At 49.6% G+C, this 21,827-nt stretch overlaps 1 protein-coding gene across 4 annotated transcripts in view; it reads left to right on the plus strand.

The window, feature by feature from the left end:
- The window catches only part of LOC137434099 (supervillin), a 203,458-nt gene that overhangs the window by 70,867 nt on the left and 110,764 nt on the right, over positions 1–21,827 (plus strand). For all 4 annotated transcript variants that reach the window (XM_078785767.1, XM_078785769.1, XM_078785768.1 and 1 more), the window contains 3 exons: positions 3,795–3,925; positions 4,487–4,694; positions 5,065–5,326. In XM_078785767.1, the coding sequence (XP_078641893.1) occupies positions 3,795–3,925; positions 4,487–4,694; positions 5,065–5,326 (601 nt within the window). The remainder of the gene's footprint in view (positions 1–3,794; positions 3,926–4,486; positions 4,695–5,064; positions 5,327–21,827) is intronic.

Raw genomic sequence — 21,827 nt, forward strand, 5'->3', positions numbered from 1 at the left:
CTTGAGTTTTCTGGCATGATACAGGAGGATGGCCATGATATCGGTGTATGTTGCATGGACAACAACATTCTATCCTGGTGTTGCTTTTGACAGTGCGTTTAGATGGTACACCAGGCTAGTATCGGCCTGTATGTATGAGCATATGTTCTCAGGTGCCTCTCGGCCTTGTGCTTTTTCTAATCTTCATCAATGATCTCTCCAACTCTGGAAAATCCTTTTTATCTTTTTGCTGATGACTCCACCCTCTGCCGCCCCACTTCTCATCCCTCAATCGGCAGGCTGCAGCCACTTCACTCTCTACAGACCTTGATAAAATCACAGACTGGTCAAAACAAGTGGAACATGTCTTTCAATCCTGACAGATCTCACACTCTCACTATGTCTCACTGAAAAGGCTGTCTAAAAACCCTCCCATCTACGTTCGCAACAATCCTCTCGACAACAAGAGTGTTCTGTCACTGAAGTTTTTGGGTCTCACTATCTGCCATAATCTTTCCAGGGAAAACCATATTTCCAATCTGGCCCCCAAAGCCAGTTGCCAACTTAGCATCCTCTGTCATGCAAAGTCCTTCCTTGGCCCAACTGGGTTCCTCGCCACATACAAGGCTTTCATCTGCAGCTTAATGGAGCACGGTTCTCCCCTCTGAGCTGATGCTCCTGCCTCACGTAGCTCGGCTTCACGCTGTAGAAGCCAAAGCTTTCAGAATCATTGGAATCTCCTGCAATGAAACTGATTTTTAGGGGCTTTCACTCTCACCGTAAGCAGGTAGAGGTTGGTCATCTTTATATCTTCCACCAACTCCTCTCCGGCCTAGCACCCCCTGCTCTGTCTGTGCTCTGCCACCCCCCCCCCCCCCACCCCCAAATATTTGCTCACCTTCATTCTTTCATTCTTATTTTTTCCCACCTCTGGAACAAACTCCCACATTGTCTTCAATCCCACTCCTCCCTCCAGGTCTTCAAAACAGCTGTTTGCCACCATCTCTTATCTTCCCCGATCCAAAACCTTGATATTTTCTTCCCCGATCCAAAACCTTGATATATTCTTCCCCCATTAATACACCCCAAACCCACCTCTTTCAAATTTTCTGTTTTCTCTCCTGAAAGCCCCTGCAGTGTCCATCTTCTTTATCCCATGTACCCCGCCGCAGCCATCTCTCTTCCACAGATATCCCGATGTCCCTGTTCTCTACTGTTGTTGTGATTCCCTCTCTCTCTCCCCCTCTTGTCTCCCGCTCCCTTTATTATACGTTCTACGTGTTAGCTCTAATACGAGCCTAGACTAAGTATACAAAAGGGAAAAGAAATGGTGTTCTACATTTCTTGATAGAGTTGCTGTATACCGACCGAAGACACTACTCTTCATGTGCAACAACAACTGTCTTTTGTTTTATGACAGGTGCATAATTTTTATATTTCCATTCTTCCACGATGAACTTGATAAGTGCAGTTTTAAAATTTGGTGATCTCATGGCATGTCTGAAATCTTTAGGCTGTAACCGATCTGCGCCAGTGAGGTGAAATGATCTATCATTTGCACCTCTTGCCTGTTGCTCAACATTCTTTATGCTTTTCACGTAATTGTCACAGACAAGGTGTACTTCACTTACCTGTGCACTGCATAGATCTTCAGGAGCAGCTCTGCTAATTTCCAAAATTGAGAGGCAAGGCAGAGAACAGTGAATGGATGAAAAACATGGTAGCATAAAGAACTGTATCAACTGTTGTCAGCTCTCTGTGTGTAATCAAATCTTCAAGGTGTTTCGAGAGTTTGTACTTTGGTGTCTTCTTCACCGTGCCATAAATACCGGCCAAAGAGAGGGGAACCAGGGTAAGTGGACAAAGAAACTACCTTTCAAGCACAATCTTTCTGATACAAGCAAGATGGACTAATCTGCCCAGCAAGTCCCATGTTGTCTTCAGCTCAACAACATTTTCATCTTTAACTCGTACTTTGATCTTGACGGCAGCACTGGCAAAGTTTCTCACTTTACTTCTATGCAGTGGTCTTTCAAACTTTGTGGGATTTTTAAAACATTCCTGGAGGAGCTCATCTTTCCACTTCTTTCCCAAAATTGAGATTTAGCATGTCCTCTTTTACTTTGTCTGGCATTTTTTTGCCATCTGCTAGACAGAAGGATTTATTGTCGTCTCAATGATTTCGGGAATTCTTACCAAGTCTCTTTGGAATTCACTCACTTTTGACTTTCGTAGTTCATGGTTTGCATTAGTATCCTTCTTTATTGCTGCTTTTTCACATTTACCTAACGATGGTGCTTCCAGCTGATCTGGTAACTGACCAGCACTTGGTTGCTCCTTGGTTTTGATGGAAAGCAGTGATTCCAGTTTGTTGTGAAACTGCATCTGCATTGATTGTACTCTCTAGTGTTTGATCCACTAGTTGTCTGGCAAAGGAATTTGATGACAACCTCACATAAACCACCTCGTTCAAGTTGTTGCTTAATGTTAGGATGGGTGGTGTCCATGTTCAAGAGTCTGAGATAGTACAAGCAGATGTTGCGTGCATAATTGTGGCGATGAGTACGATCGAGTGTATATATATATATATATATATATATATATATATATATATATTTATGTATTGATCTGGTAGAAGTAGCTCTGTTGGTCTCTACTCTACAGCAATTAAGGGAGCAAAAAAAAAAATCCAAACAATCAAATCGTAAGTTTACCACCGTTGCATTTGGGAATTCACCGTCTTTTACACCACCTTATGTAACACATTACGTTAGTTATTCGTGCTGTTGTTTGTGTCCTTTACGTAGTCCCTAAGAGCAGCAAGTTTCCTGTTTGGAATAAGTTCCAAAAAGTTTTTGACGGATGGACTGAAGCAATGCTTTAGCTTTACTCCACGAGACACGTGCACATGTGGTACAATATTGCCAACTTTAGAGTCAAAATACTGCTAAACTGCAGGTTATTGTAAGTTCCAACAAGCTGGTTTGAAAATATATAATTTGATTGCAATGAAGTAGTTCCTCCATAAATGACTGAAAGACTGAACCAATTGCTCTCCTCCCAGTTCCCTCCACTCGCTCCCTCCCCAACCTCCACTTCGCGTTACGCACACGAGGTAATTGGACTACTCACAATCACTTGAGGGCAATTCACGGAATTTCCACGGGACATATCTCACAAGATTGTGAATGGGGACCTGAAGGTAGTTTGGATAATTGTTCTCCCGAGGCATATCTCGTTACCCAGACTGTGAATTACAAGTATGTGAAAGGAGATATTGGGAAGGTGGGAAAGCAGGTTACAAGCAGGTGGGAAGGAGTTGGTGAAGTTGGTAATGACATGGAATAAAAGTTAAATATACCAATTGTAACAAGGTAGTGAAGAAATAATATGTAAAGATGTAAGAATGCTCTTTCTTTGAGGAATGGGAAGAAAGGGCGAGGAGAGGTCAGAGTTGGGATGTGGGGGGGGGGGGGGGAGGGGGAAGAGGGGAGGAGAGGGGGAAAGAGAGGGGACAGAGTTGGTAGAAAGGGGTTGACGCAGCGTTGTGGTGTTGAGGACTTGGGATGGGGTTTGATGGTTTGGGGGGAGAGGATGATGAGGACTTATGGTTGGGGGTGGGGGGCCGCATGAGGGGTGTTGGGCACACTTGGGGTTAGGAGTTGAGGGTTTGGGGCAACGGGTGGGTGTGTTGATTTAGTAAAATAAAGTTTTAGTCAAGTTAATTGCACAATATTGTTGAAGTTAAATTTTACATGATGCAAAGTTTCCGCAGGTACCTGTTCATACTTTCTTTGTTCTATGCTTGGAAGCAGGAATTGGAGCGTACATCTTCAGAAGTGCCAATGCCAAGACCGCACAGTCGCAATGCGGCGGTAGAACGTCGATTGCGGCGGCACAAGGAGCGAGCACATACGCAGCCTGTTGTCTGTGCTGATGTGTTCAAGTAGGTTGAGGTTGGGTGGTGGGCAGGGGGAGGGAGCAGGAGGTGGCAAAGCGGGTATAACAAAATAGCCCATCAATTGGAGCACTTTACTTTTTGTAATCACTATGAAGTGTTCTCATGTTGCTTTTTGCCTTGTGGAGACAATTGTATTCGTTCTATGCCATGTCCATCTGGAGCTTTGTTTGACCTCAATCCTGGCATTTCCTGAGCCTTTACTGCAATGATCTATGTTACCCAAGGTGTGTTTTCAATCTCTTGACCCTGGTAATGTTGTTCAGGTGAAACTTCCAAGGTTTTTAACTTGTGAAGTATTATAGCAATCACTCTTGATGCTAATACAGATGTTAATTTTTGTGTCGTCATTCTCATACCTGATTTATCATCTGGCCCACTCGCTGATAGATTCGAATTTGATCAATAATCCCAGCCTGATATATAAAATAATTTTGATCTTTTTGGGGGATCTTTTTGTAGTTTTATTGTTTTTGTGCAAAGGCTTTGATATGTTCAGTTTGTTGAGGGAACCAGAGCCGGAGTGTGAGGGTTACGTGTTGAGAGCAGGACGGAGACCATTTTGGAAGTTGGCAGACAAAACGCATGCGAGAGCGACACAGCAACGCTGAGCCTTGCGCAGAAGCTTGCTCTGTTTGATGGCCTTTCCAAGCCAGAGTCCAGGCCCGCAGCGTGTGGGCGCCACGGTGTGCCTCATCGCAGGAGGGAGGGCACGAGGTTCCAGACGCAGCCTGTGACTGTCGGAGAAATACAGCAGGTGGGCTGTGGAAACTCGAGCTCAAATGATGCGGTTCAGTGTGCTCTCTGTTTGGGTCCATTGGTTTGGCATGGAGATGAATGGAATGAATTGGCTTTCATACCTGATACTCTTTTTCTGAGTGGTAGTATTGCTTCGATTGCTTTCAGCTGCTCATCCAAGGCTTTCTCTGTTGCATCGTGAAATGTTTGTGCTGTCACCATCTGTTGTACGACTGTTTCTCTCTTCTTTGAAATGTAAACAGGAACCATTTTGTGCAAGATTACCCTTTAGAAGCATAAGGTTTTTGGGGAACCAACCATTACTGACTTGCGATTGAAAACACCACCTACATGGAGGGGACCATATCTCAATATCATTTTCTTTGCAGTTGCAGACAGCTACAAATCGAAACGACGTACCTGTTCCAAAAGGCTCATCCCATCGGCAAATATCACTTACTGGAAAAGCGACTTTGGCATCCACCTTGGAAAATGATTCCTCAGGAGATGCATCTCCATTTGACGCAAAGTCTCCCACCTGCTTGTCAAGAGCTGCCCCCATGCCGGTGGAGGTGGTGGAGGATATGGGAACGACTGAAACTACATCGAGGCAAAAGCATCACTGGCTTCATAGTGACTTGACAGGAAATGGTAAACTTGCACACCTCGGTAAATGCACAAAATGGAGGCGTAGATGTAACTCGGTGAAAATAATAGAGGAGAATTAGTGACTTATTTCCAAACCTGAAGCACAATATTCACCAAGTTAAAATTTGCAGAAACATGTCTATTTACCTTCGCCACCTAAGGTGGTGGGAGGTCATGTTTCTTTTCACCTCTCTTTATGTCTGTCTGTGAACAGAATATCTCAGTTGTAGACGGATTCGTCCGAAATTTGGTGGTGAGGTTGGGTGCATGACAAAGAAGAAATGATTAGATTTTGGTGATGATCCTGATCCAGATACGGTTCCGAGAATTTTTAAAGTGATTCTTCACCATTTTAAAGTGATCACTGAGTGATCGGGTGAAAAGCGATATATAACATGATATTTTAAAAAGCTGTTGACAGGTTATGACTAAACTTGGTGGACGAGTTGGTTAGGTGACGAGCATAAGCCAATTTGATTTTGGTTCAGGTCCGGATCCAGATCCGGCCTCAGTGGGATACAAAACATAAACTGTTCAGCCTGGCGGAGGCTGCTGAGTGCCGTTCTTGTTGTACATGTATTGTAACGTGTGTTAGTTACCTGATTGGCAATCAAAAGGTTGATTTGTTTCCCTCCTAGGTAGCAGTTTCGTAATGGACACCTTCAATTGTTGCTGGTCGATCCACTCACTACTCGTGTGATTGTGTTAATGAGATGTAATAACCAGAAAATGCGTTATTTTCTTTCTCCTATGCTTTTTTTTATTGTTCAATTTTCTTCTTTTTCTTTTTTTTTAGTTTTTCTTTTTCATTTTATCTTTCCTGTTTATTCTCATCTCTTTTCCTTTGTGCTTTCTTTTCCAGGAAATGTTATTCACACTTCCTTGCATTATTCTTGCTCTCTCGCATGTTTTGCACAACAGAATAAAGGGCTTTTGCTCTTCCTTCAAATCAACTTAAGTTTTGCAAATGAGGACGTTCTGTCTAAAACCAGTGCTCTCCATGACTGGTGTTGATGCAGAATGAGGAAATAGTCTTGCTGGTCAAGGCTAGTGCCTGTCTGCGTTGGCGGACGGGTACAACATTGGATGAAATCAAAAGAACCGCCTTGAGAGGCTATTTTTCCCCGCAGAGCGGGTGGGGGTTGGCCATTTTTGGGCACCGTGGTCCCCTTTTTGAAGCAGTTTTATGGCCGGATGCCCTTCCTGCGCCAACCCTGTTAGTACGCCTCTTGCGACATACAGGGAATTACCAGTGAACTGGTACTCAATTTGCCGACCTCAGAAGGATGAACAGGCTGAGTCAACTCCCCTGGCGTTAATTCGGCGATCGACCGGGATTTGAACCCAGGATCCTCGGGTCCCAAGCCGGCACCCTAACCGCTAAGCCAACACCAGGCTTTGGATGAAATCAACAGGATGTTGACTAATGGTTGATGCCCAGAATGAAAGCTTCTCCTTGCTTTCCACAGTGGTTGGCATACCTGGATCAACATCCTGTTAATTTAATTAACTGGTGTTGATGAAAACTTGTGAAAATTCATGTCATCCTTGCATAATTCTCCTTTTGGAAAGTAGTCCATTATAATGGCCTGTGTAGATCTTACACTATTGGAGCAGTGCTTCGATTGGGAATATTGAGGCCATTCTATCACTTTTATTTCCATGCTTTGATACAAGGTATTTCTAATGGAGAAGTTTTGTCCGGGCCTCTGATTTCCAAATGAGCAGATCATTAGCCTGGTGTTGGCTTAGCAGTTAGGGTGCCGGCTTGGGATCCTAGGATCCTGGGTTCGAATCCCGGTCGATCGCTGAATTAACGCCAGGGGGGTTGACTCAGCCTGTCATCCTTCCGAGGTCGGCAAATTGAGTACCAGCTTGCTGGGATGAATGATTCCGGTGTGTACCCCGGCTTAGAATAGGAACACCGTATCCCTGCGCATTGTAAGAGCATGACCAAGGGTTTGTTTTTTTTTTTTTTTTTTTTTGTGTACTGAATCAAGGCTCGTGAAAGAGCTAACATTTATTTCACAAACAAATCAACCAGACAAACAAAATATACAAAAAGAGGGAGCGGAAGACAAGATGGGGAGAGAAGGGGAAGCACACAACCACAACATTTGAGAGCAGGGAGAAGTGTGGGAGGGAGAGGGCTTGGGGGCAGGAGGCGTGGGAGGGGGGGGGGGGGGGGAAGAGGTATAAAACACAAGGGGACCGAAATTAGCGGGGATAGAAAATATCAAGGTTTTGGATGGGGGAGGATAAGAGATGGTGGTGAACAGCTGTTTTAAAGACCTGGAGGGTGGAGTGGGATTGAAGAGAGTGAGGGAGTTTGTTCCAGAGGTGGGAGAAAAGAGGAATGAAGGAGTGAAGGGCATCCGGCCATAAAAACATTGCCTCAAACAGGGAACCATGATTGTCATGGGGCCCGCAAGGCTAACCCCTGCTCTAGCGGGGAAAATGGCCTTAAAACGATCATTCATATTCATTCGGTGCCTTCATGTGTATTTAGCTCAGAACATGCGTTCATTGCTTTCTTCTTCTTCTTCTTCTTCTTCTTCTTCTTCCCCCACTGTCCATGTATACAGGCTTTAAACTCGTTGCCATCTTTGACTTTTTGCACTTTTTATTATTTATCATGAATGCAAATTTTTGAATACTTCTGCTCCAAACTTTTAAACAATTTTCAACAGTTACTCAATTGGTGCCGTTGCATTCTTCTTCATTGAATGCCGTCATGACCTTAGGCCTCGACCACATGCACAGCAGTTTTCCTCCCTAGGCAATGATTATGGTTGACAATGCAAGCTGTTTTCACACCTGTTGCATCACCTGTAGTTGGTCTCCCCTCGCTTTGCCAATTATTTAATGAAGCGTCGTGTTTTCTTCTCGGCCCAAATCAAGCGCTGGATCAAATGATACTCGTGCTTCCCGTCACCAAGTCGTCCTTATTGCTTTGATTAAAGCTGCTCTCACCCTTGATGAGACTATTTGTAATCAGTACTTCAGTAAAGCCACATGTTTTGACTTGTACTATTAACCAGATGCTGCATTGTAAAGTACTCGTACACATGCTGTGAGCTGGTTTGGTCCATGTGTGTCCCAGACGCTCAGGCATACCGATTCCATGTTATTTCTGTAACATAATGAATGAATGAATGAATGAATGAATGGTGAAATTGCAAAACGCGAAGAGTACACAGCACGTTTTTATTTTCACGAGTACGCTATTGCATTTCTTTAAAAACATGAACCAAAATAAAATGACCGAAAAAATTAAATGAAGTTTATTTCGAACATTGAAAATACGAAACCAATATCACATGCTTTCCTTGAAAAATCGGAAGCATTCAGCCAATACGATAAGGCCTTTGACTTTCCATAGCCCAACACGTGTGTCTCATAGTTTATGTGGAATCCAAAGCTCTGAACATCGTTGGCATAGTCTTCATTCAATAAGGGTGTGTGTGTGTGTGTGTGTGTGTGTGTGTGTGTGTGTGTGTGTGTGTGTGTGTGTGTGTGTGTGTGTGTGTGTGTGTGTGTGTGTGTGTGTGTGTGTACCAATTGTAATGAGGTATATTTTATATATATATATACATATACATAATACAAACATACATACATACAAAGATTTGTTTTAACTTGTTTTTTATTTGAGGTTTTAAGGTTTTTGTTTTTTCGTGAGGTTTGTTTTAGAGCCAGATGTACGTGAGATTCTGTGTTGTCATGATTTACAGCAATCATAATACAAACGTTTATCTTGCAAAATGCATTTGTAATTTTTTGTGAAATTTTTTATGAGCAATTGAAGTTGAAAAAAATTTTTTTTTTTTTTTAAATTAAATAAAAAAAGCCTTAGGACAGATATATATTTATATATATTGATATATATATCTATATATATATATATAATTTTTTTTTACCATCCTACCTCTGGTTAGCTCCCTCTGCTATCTTAGCTCTGTGACTCTCCCAGGCAACTCCATGATGTATCCGTTCTTCCTGTACCCCAGTACACCACCATCTCATGTCATTCTCATCCCTATACCCACAATCATTCTACCTCTAAAAGCCTGCTATCTCCTCTCTATTACATGTAGGTTACTTTGTTTCCTCCCCTCCTCTCACTCTTTTCCCGTTCATTCATTCCACCGCTTGTATCCAACTGTGGCCCCATTACCCCACCGACAATACATTACCTTTTTGTCCTCTGGCACCTGGGTTTTCCAGGAGCCTCGTTTTCTATATGCAAAAGAGGAAGAAAGTGACTGTGGCAGTTTCTGTTTGAAACATCAAGTTCCTTTGAAAGACTTTTGTGAATCATTGTTGAGCATTTCAAACGGTATTTGCCTTCACGATTATGTCGAGCGAGAACAGAACGTCCCTGATCCCCTTGTCTCTCCCTGGCAATCGTCTCCTCTGGTTCGATAGGCCGGAATCCTGCCCCAGTGGCACAGTTGCGGTTTCCATCATTAACTCCATTTCTCACTGCCCTTGTGCTGCTCTCACCCCTCCAAACTGCTCGGAGTACCTTTGGATGCACTTTCCCCTCTGGAACCACCTTTTGTTTTTCTGTGCTGTACCGTCCTCCTAACAGCGACGACTCTGTTTACTCTGCCAACATGAACCAATTTTTAACCACCCATCCCAAATCTCTCTTCCTCATATGTTGTGATTTCAACTGTCGCCATGACGATTCGCTTGTTGTTGGTACCTCTTCAACCAACCATGGTGCGTCAACAAAAGAGTTCTACGACTCCATGGGCCTGTCCCAATCTGTGAACCTTCTGACTTGGATTTCTGCCATGACAAATTTTCCCTTCCAAACTTGAAAATGACCAATTTTTCTGCTAATGTTTGCTGTTCTTCCGCTGCTCCAGTTGGTTGATATTATCAAGTGCTTGTGAGACCAGACATCTCTCTGGCTATTGTTGGAGAGTAACTGGCGAGAAAAGGTCTCGATCGAGCCAGATATTCAATTAAAGTTTGATGTTTTTTTTTATAGTTCAGTTCAAGGCTTCAAGCAACAATTGGCTTGGGCATCTTTCCTCGTAAATCGGTTCAACTACACATTGCCGATAAATCCTGGATGACGGCTGAGGTGAAGGCTACTATAAAGCGTCATCAGGAAGTATTTGCTGGTGGCTAGATGATGACCCCGTGAAGATATTATCGGAATCTGGCAAACAAGATCGCTCAAGCAAAGGTGAACTTTTACTGTAAATGATAATTCACCGAGAGAGTTTTGCGCTTAGACATTTTTCTCGGCTTGCAAGGCCGTCATCCGCAGCTCAATGGAGTGCTGCTCTCCTCTTTGGATTGCGGCCCCTTTCTCACACCTTACACTTATTCATGCTGTGAAAACTAAGGCCTTCAATGTCATTGCCTTTTCCTGGGATTAAGTTGAGTATCTGGACCTATATATTTCACATCGCAGACAGGTTGGTGTCCTCTCTGTCTTCCACCAACACTTTTCTGAATTTTGCATTCTATGCTCTTTCCCTGCTCTGTCCCATTTCCCTGCTCTGTCCCATTTCCCTATCTCTCCCATTTCCCTCTCTGTCCCATTTCCCTCTCTGTCCCATTTCTCCACTCTGTCCCATTTCCCTCTCTGTCCCATTTCCCTCTCTGTCCCATTTCCCTCTCTGTCCCATTTCTCCACTCTGTCCCATTTCCCTCTCTGTCCCATTTCCCTCTCTGTCCCATTTCCCTCTCTGTCCCATTTCCCTCTCTGTCCCATTTCCCTCTCTGTCCCATTTCCCTCTCTGTCCCATTTCCCTCTCTGTCCCATTTCCCTCTCTGTCCCATTTCCCTGCTCTGTCCCATTTCCCTGTTCTGTCCCATTTCCCTGCTCTGTCCCATTTCCCTGTTCTGTCCCATTTCCCTGTCCTGTCCCATTTCCCTGCTCTGCCCCATTTCCCTGCTCTGTCCCATTTCCCTGCTCTGTCCCATTTCCCTGCTCTGCCCCATTTCCCTGTTCTGTCCCATTTCCCTCTCTGCCCCATTTCCCTCTCTGCCCCATTTCCCTCTCTGTCCCATTTCCCTCTCTGCCCCATTTCCCTCTCTGCCCCATTTCCCTCACTGCCCCATTTCCCTCTCTGCCCCATTTCCCTCTCTGCCCCATTTCCCTCTCTGCCCCATTTCCCTCTCTGTCCCATTTCCCTCTCTGCCCCATTTCCCTCTCTGTCCCATTTCCCTCTCTGTCCCATTTCCCTCTCTGTCCCATTTCCCTGCTCTGTCCCATTTCCCTGCTCTGTCCCATTTCCCTGTTCTGTCCCATTTCCCTGCTCTGTCCCATTTCCCTCTCTGTCCCATTTCCCTCTCTGTCCCATTTCCCTCTCTGTCCCATTTCCCTCTCTGTCCCATTTCCCTGCTCTGTCCCATTTCCCTATCTCTCCCATTTCCCTCTCTGTCCCATTTCCCTCTCTGTCCCATTTCTCCACTCTGTCCCATTTCCCTCTCTGTCCCATTTCCCTCTCTGTCCCATTTCCCTCTCTGTCCCATTTCCCTCTCTGTCCCATTTCCCTCTCTGTCCCATTTCCCTCTCTGTCCCATTTCCCTGCTCTGTCCCATTTCCCTGTTCTGTCCCATTTCCCTGCTCTGTCCCATTTCCCTGTTCTGTCCCATTTCCCTGTCCTGTCCCATTTCCCTGCTCTGCCCCATTTCCCTGCTCTGTCCCATTTCCCTGCTCTGTCCCATTTCCCTGCTCTGCCCCATTTCCCTGTTCTGTCCCATTTCCCTCTCTGCCCCATTTCCCTCTCTGCCAATTTCCCTCTCTGTCCCATTTCCCTCTCTGCCCCATTTCCCTCTCTGCCCCATTTCCCTCTCTGCCCCATTTCCCTCTCTGTCCCATTTCCCTCTCTGCCCCATTTCCCTCTCTGTCCCATTTCCCTCTCTGTCCCATTTCCCTCTCTGCCCCATTTCCCTCTCTGCCCCATTTCCCTCTCTGCCAATTTCCCTCTCTGTCCCATTTCCCTCTCTGCCACATTTCCCTCTCTGCCCCATTTCCCTCTCTGCCCCATTTCCCTCTCTGCCCCATTTCCCTCTCTGCCCCATTTCCCTCTCTGCCCCATTTCCCTGCTCTGCCCCATTTCCCTGCTCTGCCCCATTTCCCTGCTCTGCCCCATTTCCCTCTCTGCCCCATTTCCCTCTCTGCCCCATTTCCCTCTCTGCCCCATTTCCCTCTCTGTCCCATTTCCCTCTGTCCCATTTCCCTCTCTGTCCCATTTCCCTCTCTGTCCCATTTCCCTCTCTGTCCCATTTCCCTCTCTGCCCCATTTCCCTCTCTGCCCCATTTCCCTCTCTGCCCCATTTCCCTGCTCTGCCCCATTTCCCTCTCTGCCCCATTTCCCTCTCTGCCCCATTTCCCTCTCTGCCCCATTTCCCTCTCTGCCCCATTTCCCTCTCTGCCCCATTTCCCTGCTCTGCCCCATTTCCCTGCTCTGCCCCATTTCCCTGCTCTGCCCCATTTCCCTGCTCTGCCCCATTTCCCTGCTCTGTCCCATTTCCCTGCTCTGCCCCATTTCCCTGCTCTGCCCCATTTCCCTGCTCTGCCCCATTTCCCTGCTCTGCCCCATTTTCCTCTCTGTCCCATTTCCCTCTCTGTCCCATTTCCCTCTCTGTCCCATTTCCCTCTCTGCCCCATTTCCCTGCTCTGTCCCATTTCCCTCTCTGTCCCATTTCCCTCTCTGTCCCATTTCCCTCTCTGTCCCATTTCCCTCTCTGTCCCATTTCCCTCTCTGCCCCATTTCCCTGCTCTGCCCCATTTCCCTCTCTGCCCCATTTCCCCCTCTGTCCCATTTCCCTCTCTGTCCCATTTCCCTCTCTGTCCCATTTCCCTCTCTGTCCCATTTCCCTCTCTGTCCCATTTCCCTCTCTGTCCCATTTCCCTGCTCTGTCCCATTTCCCTGCTCTGTCCCATTTCCCTGCTCTGTCCCATTTCCCTGCTCTGTCCCATTTCCCTCTGTTCCATTTCCCTCTGTTCCATTTCCCTCTCTGTCCCATTTCCCTGCTCTGTCCCATTTCCCTCTCTGTCCCATTTCTCTGCTCTGTCCCATTTCCCTCTCTGTTCCATTTCCCTCTCTGTCCCATTTCCCTCTCTGTCCCATTTCCCTCTCTGTCCCATTTCCCTCTCTGCCCCATTTCCCTCTCTGTCCCATTTCCCTGCTCTGTCCCATTTCCCTCTCTGTCCCATTTTCCTCTCTGTCCCATTTCCCTCTCTGTCCCATTTCCCTCTCTGTCCCATTTACCTCTCTGTCCCATTTCCCTCTCTGTCCCATTTCCCTCTCTGTCCCATTTCCCTCTCTGTCCCATTTCCCTCTCTGTCCCATTTCCCTCTCTGTCCCATTTCCCTCTCTGTCCCATTTCCCTCTCTGTCCCATTTCCCTCTCTGTCCCATTTCCCTCTCTGTCCCATTTCCCTCTCTGCCCCATTTCCCTGCTCTGTCCCATTTCCCTCTCTGTCCCATTTCCCTCTCTGTCCCATTTCCCTCTCTGCCCCATTTCCCTCTCTGCCCCATTTCCCTCTCTGTCCCTTTTCCCTCTCTGCCCCATTTCCCTCTCTGCCCCATTTCCCTCTCTGCCCCCATTTCCCTCGCTGCCCCATTTCCCTCTCTGTCCCATTTCCCTCTCTGCCCCATTTCCCTCTCTGTCCCATTTCCCTCTCTGCCCCATTTCCCTCTCTGCCCCATTTCCCTCTCTGCCCCATTTCCCTCTCTGTCCCATTTCCCTCTCTGTCCCATTTCCCTCTCTGTCCCATTTCCCTCTCTGCCCCATTTCCCTCTCTGCCCCATTTCCCTCTCTGCCCCATTTCCCTCTCTGCCCCATTTCCCTCTCTGCCCCATTTCCCTCTCTGCCCCATTTCCCTCTCTGCCCCATTTCCCTCTCTGTCCCATTTCCCTCGCTGTCCCATTTCCCCCTCTGCCCCATTTCCCTCTCTGCCCCATTTCCCTCTCTGCCCCATTTCCCTCTCTGTCCCATTTCCCTCTCTGCCCCATTTCTCTCTCTGCCCCATTTCTCTCTCTGCCCCATTTCCCTCTCTGCCCCATTTCCCTCTCTGCCCCATTTCCCTACTCTGCCCCATTTCCCTACTCTGCCCCATTTCCCTCTCTGCCCCATTTCCCTCTCTGCCCCATTTCCCTCTCTGCCCCATTTCCCTCTCTGCCCCATTTCCCTCTCTGCCCCATTTCCCTCTCTGCCCCATTTCTGTCTCTGTCCCATTTCCCTCTCTGCCCCATTTCCCTCTCTGCCCCATTTCCCTCTCTGCCCCATTTCCCTCTCTGCCCCATTTCCCTCTCTGCCCCATTTCCCTCTCTGCCCCATTTCCCTCTCTGCCCCATTTCCCTCTCTGCCCCATTTCCCTCTCTGCCCCATTTCCCTCTCTGCCCCATTTCCCTCTCTGCCCCACTTCCCTCTCTGCCCCATTTCCCTCTCTGCCCCATTTCCCTGTCTCTCCCATTTCCCTCTCTGCCCCATTTCCCTCTCTGCCCCATTTCCCTCTCTGCCCCATTTCCCTGTCTCTCCCATTTCCCTCTCTGCCCCATTTCCCTCGCTGCCCCATTTCCCTCTCTGCCCCATTTCCCTCTCTGTCCCATTTCCCTCTCTGTCCCATTTCCCTCTCTGCCCCATTTCCCTCTCTGTCCCATTTCCCTCTCTGCCCCATTTCCCTCTCTGTCCCATTTCCCTCTCTGTCCCATTTCCCTCTCTGCCCCATTTCCCTCTCTGCCCCATTTCCCTCTCTGCCAATTTCCCTCTCTGTCCCATTTCCCTCTCTGTCCCATTTCCCTCTCTGCCCCATTTCCCTCTCTGCCCCATTTCCCTCTCTGCCCCATTTCCCTCTCTGCCCCATTTCCCTCTCTGCCCCATTTCCCTCTCTGCCCCATTTCCCTCTCTGCCCCATTTCCCTCTCTGCCCCATTTCCCTGCTCTGCCCCATTTCCCTGCTCTGCCCCATTTCCCTGCTCTGCCCCATTTCCCTCTCTGCCCCATTTCCCTCTCTGCCCCATTTCCCTCTCTGTCCCATTTCCCTCTGTCCCATTTCCCTCTCTGTCCCATTTCCCTCTCTGTCCCATTTCCCTCTCTGTCCCATTTCCCTCTCTGTCCCATTTCCCTCTCTGCCCCATTTCCCTCTCTGCCCCATTTCCCTCTCTGCCCCATTTCCCTGCTCTGCCCCATTTCCCTCTCTGCCCCATTTCCCTCTCTGCCCCATTTCCCTCTCTGCCCCATTTCCCTCTCTGCCCCATTTCCCTCTCTGCCCCATTTCCCTGCTCTGCCCCATTTCCCTGCTCTGCCCCATTTCCCTGCTCTGCCCCATTTCCCTGCTCTGCCCCATTTCCCTGCTCTGTCCCATTTCCCTGCTCTGCCCCATTTCCCTGCTCTGCCCCATTTCCCTGCTCTGCCCCATTTCCCTGCTCTGCCCCATTTTCCTCTCTGTCCCATTTCCCTCTCTGTCCCATTTCCCTCTCTGTCCCATTTCCCTCTCTGCCCCATTTCCCTGCTCTGTCCCATTTCCCTCTCTGTCCCATTTCCCTCTCTGTCCCATTTCCCTCTCTGTCCCATTTCCCTCTCTGCCCCATTTCCCTGCTCTGCCCCATTTCCCTCTCTGCCCCATTTCCCCCTCTGTCCCATTTCCCTCTCTGTCCCATTTCCCTCTCTGTCCCATTTCCCTCTCTGTCCCATTTCCCTCTCTGTCCCATTTCCCTGCTCTGTCCCATTTCCCTGCTCTGTCCCATTTCCCTGCTCTGTCCCATTTCCCTCTGTTCCATTTCCCTCTCTGTTCCATTTCCCTCTCTGTCCCATTTCCCTGCTCTGTCCCATTTCCCTCTCTGTCCCATTTCTCTGCTCTGTCCCATTTCCCTCTCTGTTCCATTTCCCTCTCTGTCCCATTTCCCTCTCTGTCCCATTTCCCTCTCTGTCCCATTTCCCTCTCTGCCCCATTTCCCTCTCTGTCCCATTTCCCTGCCTGTCCCATTTTCCTCTCTGTCCCATTTCCCTCTCTGTCCCATTTCCCTCTCTGTCCCATTTCCCTCTCTGTCCCATTTACCTCTCTGTCCCATTTCCCTCTCTGTCCCATTTCCCTCTCTGTCCCATTTCCCTCTCTGTCCCATTTCCCTCTCTGTCCCATTTCCCTCTCTGTCCCATTTCCCTCTCTGTCCCATTTCCCTCTCTGTCCCATTTCCCTCTCTGTCCCATTTCCCTCTCTGTCCCATTTCCCTCTCTGTCCCATTTCCCTCTCTGCCCCATTTCCCTGCTCTGTCCCATTTCCCTCTCTGTCCCATTTCCCTCTCTGTCCCATTTCCCTCTCTGCCCCATTTCCCTCTCTGCCCCATTTCCCTCTCTGTCCCTTTTCCCTCTCTGCCCCATTTCCCTCTCTGCCCCATTTCCCTCTCTGCCCCCATTTCCCTCGCTGCCCCATTTCCCTCTCTGTCCCATTTCCCTCTCTGCCCCATTTCCCTCTCTGTCCCATTTCCCTCTCTGCCCCATTTCCCTCTCTGCCCCATTTCCCTCTCTGCCCCATTTCCCTCTCTGTCCCATTTCCCTCTCTGTCCCATTTCCCTCTCTGCCCCATTTCCCTCTCTGCCCCATTTCCCTCTCTGCCCCATTTCCCTCTCTGCCCCATTTCCCTCTCTGCCCCATTTCCCTCTCTGCCCCATTTCCCTCTCTGCCCCATTTCCCTCTCTGCCCCATTTCCCTCTCTGTCCCATTTCCCTCGCTGTCCCATTTCCCCCTCTGCCCCATTTCCCTCTCTGCCCCATTTCCCTCTCTGCCCCATTTCCCTCTCTGTCCCATTTCCCTCTCTGCCCCATTTCTCTCTCTGCCCCATTTCTCTCTCTGCCCCATTTCCCTCTCTGCCCCATTTCCCTCTCTGCCCCATTTCCCTACTCTGCCCCATTTCCCTACTCTGCCCCATTTCCCACTCTGCCCCATTTCCCTCTCTGCCCCATTTCCCTCTCTGCCCCATTTCCCTCTCTGCCCCATTTCCCTCTCTGCCCCATTTCCCTCTCTGCCCCATTTCCCTCTCTGCCCCATTTCTGTCTCTGTCCCATTTCCCTCTCTGCCCCATTTCCCTCTCTGCCCCATTTCCCTCTCTGCCCCATTTCCCTCTCTGCCCCATTTCCCTCTCTGCCCCATTTCCCTCTCTGCCCCATTTCCCTCTCTGCCCCACTTCCCTCTCTGCCCCATTTCCCTCTCTGCCCCATTTCCCTGTCTCTCCCATTTCCCTCTCTGCCCCATTTCCCTCTCTGCCCCATTTCCCTCTCTGCCCCATTTCCCTGTCTCTCCCATTTCCCTCTCTGCCCCATTTCCCTCGCTGCCCCATTTCCCTCTCTGCCCCATTTCCCTCTCTGTCCCATTTCCCTCTCTGTCCCATTTCCCTCTCTGCCCCATTTCCCTCTCTGTCCCATTTCCCTCTCTGTCCCATTTCCCTCTCTGTCCCATTTCCCTCTCTGCCCCATTTCCCTCTCTGTCCCATTGCCCTGCTCTGTCCCATTTCCCTGCTCTGTCCCATTTCCCTCTCTGTCCCATTTCCCTCTCCGTCACATTTCCCTCTCCGCCCCATTTCCCTCTCCGCCCCATTTCCCTCTCCGTCCCATTTCCCTCTCCGCCCCATTTCCCTCTCCGTCCCATTTCCCTCTCTGCCCCATTTCCCTCTCTGCCCCATTTCCCTCCCTGCCCCATTTCCCTCCCTGCCCCATTTCCCTCTCTGCCCCATTTCCCTCTCTGTCCCATTTCCCTCTCTGTCCCATTTCCGTCTCTGTCCCATTTCCCTGCTCTGTCCCATTTCCGTCTCTGTCCCATTTCCCTGCTCTGTCCCATTTCCCTACTCTGTCCCATTTCCCTACTCTGTCCCATTTCCCTCTCTGTCCCATTTCCGTGCTCTGTCCCATTTCCCTGCTCTGTCCCATTTCCGTGCTCTGTCCCATTTCCCTGCTCTGTCCCATTTCCCTACTCTGTCCCATTTCCCTCTCTGTCCCATTTCCGTGCTCTGTCCCATTTCCCTGCTCTGTCCCATTTCCCTGCTCTGTCCCATTTCCGTGCTCTGTCCCATTTCCGTGCTCTGTCCCATTTCCCTGCTCTGTCCCATTTCCCTGCTCTGTCCCATTTCCCTGCTCTGTCCCATTTACGTGCTCTGTCCCATTTCCCTGCTCTGTCCCATTTCCGTGCTCTGTCCCATTTCCCTCTCTGCCCCATTTCCCTGCTCTGTCCCATTTCCCTGCTCTGTCCCATTTCCCTGCTCTGTCCCATTTCCCTGCTCTGTCCCATTTCCCTGCTCTGTCCCATTTCCCTGCTCTGTCCCATTTCGGTGCTCTGTCCCATTTCCCTGCTCTGTCCCATTTCCCTGCTCTGTCCCATTTCCCTGCTCTGTCCCATTTCCCTGCTCTGTCCCATTTCCCTGCTCTGTCCCATTTCCGTGCTCTGTCCCATTTCCCTCTCTGTCCCATTTCCCTCTCTGTCCCATTTCCCTCTCTGTCCCATTTCCCTCTCTGTCCCATTTCCCTCTCTGTCCCATTTCCCTCTCTGCCCCATTTCCCTCTCTGTCCCATTTCCCTCTCTGTCCCATTTCCCTCTCTGTCCCATTTCCCTCTCTGTCCCATTTCCCTGCTCTGTCCCATTTCCCTCTCTGTCCCATTTCCTTCTCTGTCCCATTTCCTTCTCTGTCCCATTTCCCTGCTCTGTCCCATTTCCCTGCTCTGTCCCATTTCCCTGCTCTGTCCCATTTCCCTGCTCTGTCCCATTTCCGTGCTCTGTCCCATTTCCCTCTCTGTCCCATTTCCCTCTCTGTCCCATTTCCCTCTCTGTCCCATTTCCCTGCTCTGTCCCATTTCCCTCTCTGTCCCATTTCCCTCTCTGTCCCATTTCCCTGCTCTGTCTCATTTCCCTGCTCTGTCCCATTTCCCTGCTCTGTCCCATTTCCCTGCTCTGTCCCATTTCCCTGCTCTGCCCCATTTCCCTGCTCTGCCCCATTTCCCTCTCTGTCCCATTTCCCTCTCTGTCCCATTTCCCTCTCTGTCCCATTTCCCTCTCTGTCCCATTTCCCTGCTCTGTCCCATTTCCCTCTCTGTCCCATTTCCCTCTCTGTCCCATTTCCCACTCTGTCCCATTTCCCTCTCTGTCCCATTTCCCTCTCTGTCCCATTTCCCTCTCTGTCCCATTTCCCTGCTCTGTCCCATTTCCCTCTCTGTCCCATTTCCCTCTCTGTCCCATTTCCCTCTCTGTCCCATTTCCCTCTCTGTCCCATTTCCCTCTCTGTCCCATTTCCCTCTCTGTCCCATTTCCCTGCTCTGTCCCATTTCCCTGCTCTGTCCCATTTCCCTCTCTGTCCCATTTCCCTCTCTGTCCCATTTCCCTCTCTGTCCCATTTCCCTCTCTGTCCCATTTCCCTCTCTGTCCCATTTCCCTCTCTGTCCCATTTCCCTGCTCTGTCCCATTTCCCTGCTCTGTCCCATTTCCCTCTCTGTCCCATTTCCCTCTCTGTCCCATTTCCCTCTCTGTCCCATTTCCCTCTCTGTCCCATTTCCCTCTCTGTCCCATTTCCCTCTCTGCCCCATTTCCCTCTCTGTCCCATTTCCCTCTCTGTCCCATTTCCCTCTCTGTCCCATTTCCCTCTCTGCCCCATTTCCCTCTCTGCCCCATTTCCCTCTCTGCCCCATTTCCCTCTCTGTCCCATTTCCCTCTCTGCCCCATTTCCCTCTCTGCCCCATTTCCCTCTCTGTCCCATTTCCCTCTCTGTCCCATTTCCCTGCTCTGTCCCATTTCCCTGCTCTGTCCCATTTCCCTGCTCTGTCCCATTTCCCTGCTCTGTCCCATTTCCCTCTCTGTCCCATTTCCCTCTCTGTCCCATTTCCCTCTCTGTCCCATTTCCCTCTCTGTCCCATTTCCCTCTCTGTCCCATTTCCCTCTCTGCCCCATTTCCCTCTCTGTCCCATTTCCCTCTCTGTCCCATTTCCCTCTCTGCCCCATTTCCCTCTCTGCCCCATTTCCCTCTCTGCCCCATTTCCCTCCTGCCCCATTTCCCTCTCTGCCCCATTTCCCTGCTCTGTCCCATTTCCCTCTCTGCCCCATTTCCCTCTCTGTCCCATTTCCCTCTCTGCCCCATTTCCCTCTCTGCCCCATTTCCCTCTCTGTCCCATTTCCCTCTCTGTCCCATTTCCCTCTCTGCCCCATTTCCCTCTCTGCCCCATTTCCCTCTCTGTCCCATTTCCCTCTCTGCCCCATTTCCCTCTCTGCCCCATTTCCCTCTCTGCCCCATTTCCCTCTCTGCCCCATTTCCCTCTCTGTCCCATTTCCCTCTCTGTCCCATTTCCCTCTCTGCCCCATTTCCCTCTCTGCCCCATTTCCCTCTCTGTCCCATTTCCCTCTCTGTCCCATTTCCCTCTCTGCCCCATTTCCCTCTCTGTCCCATTTCCCTCTCTGCCCCATTTCCCTCTCTGCCCCATTTCCCTCTCTGTCCCATTTCCCTCTCTGTCCCATTTCCCTCTCTGCCCCATTTCCCTCTCTGCCCCATTTCCCTCTCTGTCCCATTTCCCTCTCTGTCCCATTTCCCTCTCTGCCCCATTTCCCTCTCTGCCCCATTTCCCTCTCTGCCCCATTTCCCTCTCTGCCCCATTTCCCTCTCTGCCCCATTTCCCTCTCTGTCCCATTTCCCTCTCTGCCCCATTTCCCTCTCTGTCCCATTTCCCTCTCTGTCCCATTTCCCTCTCTGCCCCATTTCCCTCTCTGTCCCATTTCCCTCTCTGCCCCATTTCCCTCTCTGCCCCATTTCCCTCTCTGTCCCATTTCCCTCTCTGTCCCATTTCCCTCTCTGCCCCATTTCCCTCTCTGTCCCATTTCCCTCTCTGTCCCATTTCCCTCTCTGCCCCATTTCCCTCTCTGCCCCATTTCCCTCTCTGTCCCATTTCCCTCTCTGCCCCATTTCCCTCTCTGCCCCATTTCCCTCTCTGCCCCATTTCCCTCTCTGTCCCATTTCCCTCTCTGCCCCATTTCCCTCTCTGCCCCATTTCCCTCTCTGTCCCATTTCCCTCTCTGCCCCATTTCCCTCGCTGCCCCATTTCCCTCTCTGTCCCATTTCCCTCTCTGCCCCATTTCCCTCTCTGTCCCATTTCCCTCTCTGCCCCATTTCCCTCTCTGTCCCATTTCCCTCTCTGCCCCATTTCCCTCTCTGCCCCATTTCTCCCTCTGCCCCATTTCCCTCTCTGCCCCATTTCCCTCTCTGCCCCATTTCCCTCTCTGCCCCATTTCCCTCTCTGCCCCATTTCCCTCTCTGCCCCATTTCCCTCCTGCCCCATTTCCCTCTCTGCCCCATTTCCCTCTCTGTCCCATTTCCCTCTCTGTCCCATTTCCCTCTCTGTCCCATTTCCCTGCTCTGTCCCATTTCCCTGCTCTGTCCCATTTCCCTCTCTGTCCCATTTCCCTCTCTGTCCCATTTCCCTCTCTGTCCCATTTCCCACTCTGTCCCATTTCCCTCTCTGTCCCATTTCCCTCTCTGCCCCATTTCCCTCTCTGTCCCATTTC

Source organism: Myxine glutinosa, chromosome 10 (assembly GCF_964187855.1).
Source record: "Myxine glutinosa chromosome 10, kmMyxGlut1.1, whole genome shotgun sequence".
Lineage (NCBI taxonomy): Eukaryota > Metazoa > Chordata > Myxini > Myxiniformes > Myxinidae > Myxine > Myxine glutinosa.